Source organism: Gossypium arboreum, chromosome 7 (genome assembly GCF_025698485.1).
Source record: "Gossypium arboreum isolate Shixiya-1 chromosome 7, ASM2569848v2, whole genome shotgun sequence".
NCBI lineage: Eukaryota > Viridiplantae > Streptophyta > Magnoliopsida > Malvales > Malvaceae > Gossypium > Gossypium arboreum.
This window is the reverse complement of record NC_069076.1, coordinates 95,528,295-95,536,879: the sequence shown is the minus strand read 5'-3', so window position 1 is coordinate 95,536,879 and position 8,585 is coordinate 95,528,295. Positions and strand designations below refer to the sequence as shown.

At 32.1% G+C, this 8,585-nt stretch overlaps 1 protein-coding gene across 1 annotated transcript; it reads right to left on the bottom strand.

Annotated features, from left to right (window-relative positions):
* Positions 1 to 2,839: 2,839 nt before the first annotated feature.
* LOC108458978 (uncharacterized) lies at positions 2,840 to 3,421 on the bottom strand. The gene has a single exon (XM_017758357.1). It carries the CDS (start codon positions 3,419 to 3,421, stop codon positions 2,840 to 2,842), a length of 582 nt encoding a protein of 193 aa, XP_017613846.1.
* Positions 3,422 to 8,585: the final 5,164 nt, after the last annotated feature.

Genomic DNA, 8,585 nt, shown 5'->3' with positions numbered 1-8,585 from the left:
AATTTCTATCATTTTATCTCATAATTTTCTCAATAACTCAACTTAATCAACATCTAAAAATTCACTATCTTCCTAAAAGGAAGAAGGAGCATTAGGAGGATTCTTCTCAAAACTACTAAGAGAGTGACTTATACTTTCATAATAACAGCTTACAATTTGCTTAAAAAGAAGAGACAAGTAACAATTTTTGAGTCCTATAAAAAAGCATGTGTTAAAATGCTTATACAACTAACCACTACATCACATTTACTAAACCAATTGGCTTGGTCTTCTTGTCTTCATGGAAGAACCTGCAAAAGATAAAGATGAAACCATCATATACCCCCTTAAAAAAAACTAATTCAATCAACCCTATGTTACATAATTACTAACATTTAACGATATTGTGGGGGTGAGGTAACCAGGATTTCTTAGAGAGAAAGAGAGGACATGTGCAAGAGCATTAGGAGGATTCTTCTCAAAATTGCCAAGGCAGTCACTTACACTTTCTTAAAACTGAATTACAATTAACTTAAAAAAAAAAGAAAAATAACAATTTTGGAGTCTTATAAACAAACAAATCGTGTGTTAAAATGCTTATGCAATTAACCACTACTTCACATTTACTAAACCAATTGGCTTGGTCTTCTTTTTTCATTGAAGAACCTGCAAAAGAGAGGGATGAAACCATCATACACCCCCCCCGAAAAAAATGACATAGATATAATTACTAACCTTGAACGACATTATTGGGAGGGACAGTTACGAACTTAAACATGGGCAGTAAAATGAACATGGAAAATGCCAAATATATAATCATCAATTTCTAAACAATCCACACAGACACACACACACACACATAGAGAGAGAGAGAGAGAGAGAGAGAGAGAGAGCTTCAAGAGGATTTTTCTCAAAATTGTCAAGAGAGTCACTTACACTTTCATAATTCTGACTTACAATTAACTTAAAAAGAAAAACAAATAACAATTTTAGAGTTTTATAAATAAACAACACTTGTCTTAAAACACTTATGCTATTAACCACTACTTAACATTTGCTAAACCAATTGGCTTGGTCTTCTTCATGGAAGAACTTGCAAAAGTGATGCAACCTATCCAAGATGATAGTGATGAAACCATCATACAACCCCCTCCCCTCCAAATAAATAAATAAATAAATAAATAACAAAAACATTTTAATCAACCTTAATCATGGATAAAATTATTTACTTTAAACAATATTATTGTGAGAGGCAACTATTAACTCAAACATAAATAGTAAAATGAATATGAAAAATACCAAATATATATAATTACCGATATTTAAATAATTTGGTAGGTTGGTATTATGACTTAGTGTATTTCAAAATGCCGTTTTAAATATATATTTTCTTAGAAAGAGAGAACAAGTGGAAGAGCATTAGAGAGATTCTTCTCAAAAGTCACTTACACTTTCGTAATACTGACATAAGTAACAATTTTAGATTCTTATAAACAAGACAGACGTGTGATAAAATGCTTATGAAATTAACCACTACTGCCCCCCTACTGTTTTAACAATGAACACAAATCCTAAATATTGATGTATGCTTACTGCAATTGAAACCTATTCGAAATGCGATAAATTTGCAGCTACTTGAACCACTAATCAGTCAAAATACCTACATATATTACCAGAAGTAACTGCAGTTGAAGGAATCTTACACCTGAAACAGTCAATTTACACTTATCGAAATGTAAAACATTAATCCAACAAAACAAACACTGACTAGTATTTTATTTTTCCTACTTAAGAAGCTTAAATACTAGTAAAGCCACAGTCTTCCATGACTGAACATATAAATCAAGAGTGACAGCAAATCTACTGGATGTTCCACATCCTAACTTTCTCTAGATAAATAGAACAATTTTCTTGTTTTGCCTTGACTCTAAAATCTCTTATAACCCTAAGCAATATCGCAGATTGTGACCATTAATATCGAATGGGTTTTATTCCCACTAACCTTGTTAATGCTTTACAACACCAATGAATGCTATGCAATCTTAAAATTGAGGAGCTCCACAAGTGCAATCATGACAGCAATAACAATATTTTTATAGCAATTTCTCAAAGATTCATCAACTTTCAGTTTAGTATCTCTGCAAATCTTTGATGATTCTCCAATTATACAGACTAGACTTCAATAAAGCATTCATTATTATGATACTCTTGATTCAGGTTAATTAAACAAAGGGTTTGAAGAACACACACCTGCTAGCCATTTTGCACCGAAATATGCTAAGAGAGATGTTAGTCACAGTCTTAAATTATGGACGGACCCATGGTTTCAATAAACCTTTCCATACCTTCAAAGAAGTAAGTTTTCAATGGTAAGGACTTGCAATCGAACTAAATATGTAAATCTAATGCTTCTAATCCTAATGTCATGACCTAAGGACAAAATTTAGAGACAGAAAGAACAGAATTTACACCAAGTAGAACCAGTTGGCTATATCTAAATTTCAATCAGGCTCGGATCTAAGTCAGATGAACAGTACTAAGTAACCTTATAATGAAAATAATTTCTTATGGTCTCTCAAGTTAGCACTCTAGAAGAAAGGATTGAAATGATCAGCATCAGGAAATTAAATTAAGCAGATAATTCAACTTCATATTATAAAATACTTGAATCTAAGAAAACATGTATAAAAGTAATTATACAGCTGTTTGCAGTATTGCATTTGTACCTAAAGATAACTCTCTAAGACTGTGACACACACACAAACAAGAACAACAACAATAACATTGATAAACTAAAACATAGATAATCCTTAAAGACTAACAACAACAAGAATAGGCAATCTTCCAAGGCTTTTTGGTTTCATGGTTTAAATTCCCATAGATCACCACTCCAAACAGACTCCTGGCTGGGATCTCTCACGGGTGTCCAAAAATCACCATTCATGGACTCCCAACAGGAATACCATCCAGAGTCATACCTAACTTTGGACCACGGCCATTCGTCGTCAAACCTAAATGTAATTGGCCAGTCATCCAAGGTCAACTCCTCCACACCATCTCCCTTATTCTCCACCACAGCCACCTCGTTGGCAGGCGGCTGCGGCTGCGGCTGTGGCTCCTGCTCCTGTTCCTGCTCCTGCTCCTGCACCAGCTCCATAGGTTTGTTATCATCATTCTTCTCCTCTTCCCTAATCTCAATAATCTGAACCTCGCACAACGTTTCTTCATCTTCCTGCTCCATTATTTTCATCGCCATCGACCTTGTTACAATCGTTCGGTTATTGGGAATGTTTGATAGAGCTTTGGTAGCCCTAACCCCGTTTGTTCTTCCCTTTTCAGTCATGATCGTACTCTTTGATGAGTTCCCGCTCTCTTCTACTCTTTCTTTGCATCTCTTTCTTCCTCTTCCTCCATACACGGAGTTAATCTTAGCTTTCTTCATTGAAAAAGAGAGGGGAAATGAAAGGCTTTCTCAGCAAAGGAACACGAAACCGAGAGAGAGAGAGAGAGAGAGAGAGAGAGAGAGAGAACGAGTGTTTAACGAGAATAGAAGTACAAATGTCGGTGACTATATATAGGACCTTGTAAGGGTAGTAAAACGTAAACGTTGCTTGTTTGTCCAGCGAGAAAATTTGTTGTCAAGGGTTTCCATTTTCTCGAGAAAATCATCCTACTCATACACTCATAATAACCTTACCAAGTCAAGAAACTTGCCAAAAAGTTGATATTTCCTGAGACAATGAATTATGAAAAGGTGGAGCGTTTCTAATTCTTAAATTTACGTGGTCATGCAGGAAGGCCACGTGGAAATATTAGCCCATGCAAATTAGGGGACCCATCAACGGACAATTTTGTGAGTGTGGGTTTTAAAATTTTCTATTCGATTTATAAAAAATTTCTTTTCGATGGAAAATTTGGAAGTTTGTTTTGTTTCTTAAAATCTTTTCTGGCATTACAAATCTCATTTAATGACTTTAAGTAGGGTTTTAATGATAGAGATACCCTTATGACGTAACAACATGAGGAAGTTACTTTTTCTTTATCGTTTTCTTAACTCCATGCTTTTTCCTTCTTCCAGCAGTTTATTCCTTTCATACCAAACCAAACCCTAAAAGATTCCACCGCTTTGAATTGAAAGCCAAAATGAGTCAATATAACGATGTATGGTTTGATCAAATTATTTGATTTATCATTTTAAATTGAAATATAAAAAATGACATATGATCCTTAAACAAGCAGCGATATTTAAAAAGAAAAAGCAACGGTGTATGATAAAATATCCACCTCAGAATGAGTTAAAAATTTATGTCAAGTTACCATATTTGTCATTTTTATACATTCAAGTTTTTCATTCATCTCATTTTCACTTCCAAAATACAATGATGAAAATTGCTCTCCATAAATGGTCTCAAACCTGTCTATACACATAGATTTGGATTTTTATTGAAGTGCGTAAATAAAATTTAAGAAAATCTAAATTATGCAAAAACAAATCTTTACAACATTAAAATAGGAATTTCTAACCATAAATCTTTGCAGGGGTGAAGGTATCTTTATAATTTTTAAAGTACTAAATTAATTTTTTATTAATTTGAGGGGTAAGGTGTAATTTTATTTTTACTAATTTAAAGAGTTAAAATGGTAAAATTTTTATTTTAGGCGGCAAGGGAGAGCCAAAAGAGTAACCTATTGATAGTGTCGTGACACCAAGGAGTTGATGTCACAACGACTTTGACGAGGCCAAAATACTAAAGGGTATTTTGCAGTCCAACAAGACTTAAGTGGGTGCATAATTGTCTTTGTTAGGTTAAATGTTATTAGACTATAAATACTACTTTATAAGCTTTTGTTAGAGAGTAGAGTAGGATAGAATATTTTTATTTTTCATCTTTTAGATCGATTTCCATTCTATTTTATTTTCTCTTTAGAATAGATTTTGGTTGTTGATTTCTTTTCTTTTGTCGCAAATTCCGCTAATGGAGATGATCAAGTTTGTGGGCTTCATCGACTTGTAGTCTATTAATGAGCATTTTCTCAAACTCTTCTTTTTTATATTTTATGCATACCATGTGTTTATTAAAATGCTTATGTGGGATTTAAGTTTGATCATATGTTGAATCATCTTATTAGTTGATTGACGAGTGAGTTACTTAACTAAGTTATTATCTATGATTTGATATTTATTTGTTCAATTGTATTGGATCATATATTCACTAGAATTGACATCTCTAGTGGAAGATTTAGATAGATGAGATCGAAAGGATACTTTATCATGTAGGACTTAATATATTTGTATCGAATAGTGAGATCGAGAGGAGATTTATATGCCTAAAGGAGGCCGGAAGGAGAGCTTAGGTGGTATCGTTTAGTTTAGAGTGGGACTAGAAGAATATTTCTAACTAAGACCGACAAATGATATAATAAGCATAGGTTTCTTATCTTAGTTAGTAATTAATGAATCATTTGATCATCATTTTAATCCATTTGCATTGTTTCTAGTAAAGAGGAAGAAAGTTTGTTAGAAATTTTCATTTGTTAGTCTAGAATTTAGCTTTAATATATTTTCATATTTTTTCTGTGCTACTAATTTTCGGCTCAACTAGATTAGTAGTTGATTAGCTTGTAATTAACTAAACAAACACGTTAACCAATTGCCAATCCCTTGGGTTCGATATTGGAATACTCTATGTGTTCCATTGGAACACTTAGAAATATTACAATTGACTTTTCACATTTGCAGTAAGAGCCACTTTTTAATTATCAATATTTTGTGCTCATTTCTCTGTGCAGTGTTCGTACATCATGGCATCCAATCACATGCACCTTTGATAAGTACATTCATGCATCTGGATTTCTTAAATTTATCCATTCTAAACATATCGATTAAATTCACACATTGGTGACATGGCATTATCAACACATCCAAGTTGAAGAATATCATGTCATTCGATCAAAAGTATTAGAAGAAAAAATTTACGTGCATGTGCATATACACATGCTTGCATGCATGCATACGTTGATAGCATTATATGCAAGTACGGTGAAAATAAATTCTTATAAAATCCCACGATCACTAAAAGTCAAAACCAAATGTCAACATGTTGTATACTAAGGGGAAATATTCATATTAAACCAGAGACTTTAATACAAAGTATTAACGAACACGTCATCCAATAAAAATTAAAATATGTCTGATAGAAATCTATATTGTAACTAGCGTAACTACTTATTGATGGACCAAAAAACAAGAAAAGTGTCTATTTAGATTTTTCGATACTCAAATTTGCTACTAGATCATAAATAAATATGATATCCTTGTCTTCCCCACTTTCTTCATATTGATATTACAAAAATAAAAATATAAAAAATGATATGATGTGACAAATTTAATAAATAAACCCCAAAAGAGGAAACCACTAAATCCCATATGCCTTACCATAAAAGTTTCCTCAAAATATTCCCACAAGTTTCTTGGTTATACTAAAGTAAGATTCAAATCATTTTATGATCTGAACATTAATGATTATCACATGTTTGGTACATTTTATTCGAAAAAGGAAAAGAAACAATCATGCATGATAATTAGTACTTCAAGGAGTTCAGGTTATGTTGAACTCATATTCCACATTGGTGGGAAGGTTAACAACAAAATAATAGAATAACAACTGAATTTGTTCACACGTGGAGAGGTATAGACCCTAGAAACTAAAACCATAAGAAAAATGTGAGTCACCATGAAGAGATACTAATACCTTTAGAAAGGATATGGCTACTAGCACAATCTCCATTTGCAAATTCATTTGGAAAAAGGAAAAAGAAGAGGAACTAATTAGTTTCCAATCTAATTTTAAGCTTTTTTTTTCTCTTCATCTTCTTGCCTATTCATTTTCATTTTCACAAGACTCTCTCTAACGACAATGAAAAGAATAATTTGGCTCAATCATTTTTCATAAAGTATCTTGTCCATCCATTATAAAGGGATTCCTACATTTCTCATTTCCTTTTTCTGCACCACTTTATTTTTAGTGTCACAACCTAAACATATCTTAGTTGCATTAACGCAATTGATATTTGGTATATCTTATTTTAAATATTATCAAATAATGTTTTCCTAGTTCAAGTAATAAATTGGTTTACCTCCTTACTTGCTCAATAGGAAACTTTATTACAAATAAACAAGATAGATAATACTTGGGGACCCAAATTAGGATAAAAGGAATATATACCTATTGGTGAGAATACTTTGCCTAGAAAACAACCCCGCACACTATAAATTAACCCCTTTTTATGTTCTTCAATGAAGTTCCACAACTAAAATGCCCCTTTCATTAAATCATGCAGTAATTAATGACACGCGTTTTAAAAATTTGTGTGTATAACTACTTATCAATATGCTATTCTAGTGTCAATAAAGCATATGATATTTTATATAATTATTGACTTATATCCACTTGTATTATAGCATTAAATGCATGTCTTAGTGTCAGTATTTTTTGGATCAAAGTCTTTATGTCAGCACTGATTACTCAGCCACTCTCATCAATGATTCTGCATACATAAAGAGGTTTACAATATACATGCACGACACCTATATCTACATGAACTAATTATGTAGATCAAGCAGTTTCAATTTATAAAGATTTATCCTTACCAGAACAAATAAATTTTTCCTTAAATAGATGTATTATTTATTAAAAAAAAAAACAACAACTTCCATATGCATGACTTCTTTTGTCTCATAACCATCCAATATGTAATATGTCTAATATTCACCTTTAAATTCATTGAAAGCATTAGTTTTTTCATCACCACTAGAGTTCCTATAGTATTAGGAATCTTTTCTAGTATCTCCTAATCAAAATTGGAAATATTGTCTAAATTTGTTACTAATAAGTAATAGAAATACAACATTCATCAAATATAATTAAAATAAATTTTCTAACTAATAATAATTGACTTATGTCAACTTCCATCCTAGCATTAAATGCATACCTATGTGAGTATTACTCCGTCATTCTCATCGGATCCTAAACATGTAAATGAAATTATACAATGTATATATACGACACATTTACCTACACATAGAGTGAGCAATGCCAACCTGTAAAGTTTTACCCTTTCGCCAAAAGAGATAATTTTTTTCCTTAAACAGATGTATCGTTCATCAAAATAAACTACAAGATCTACCTTTATGATCCTTTTTGTCTCATAAATTGTCCTAGATATATTATGTCTATGTTAAGCTATAAAAGTAACATATTTTAATTTCATTATTAATGTTTTGGATGATTAATTATGCAAATTAGTGAATTTAATGCTCATAATCCTTTCAATTCATGATTCTATATTTAAGTGAGCATTTGGGATGAAAGGAGAGAAAAACGAGCCAAAATCAGACAAATAGAGCTATTTTCAGGATCCATACGGCCTGGGCATTTTCGCACGGACTAGCCACACGCCCATGTGCCAACCCATGTCGATTTCACACCTTACTTCCCAAATACACGGAAAAACTCAATTTTTAGGCTTTCTGAGCAGTCTAAAGTCTATAAATAACCTAGGGGGTAATTAGAGAAGATCAAAGAAAACACTAAAAAAATGTCATT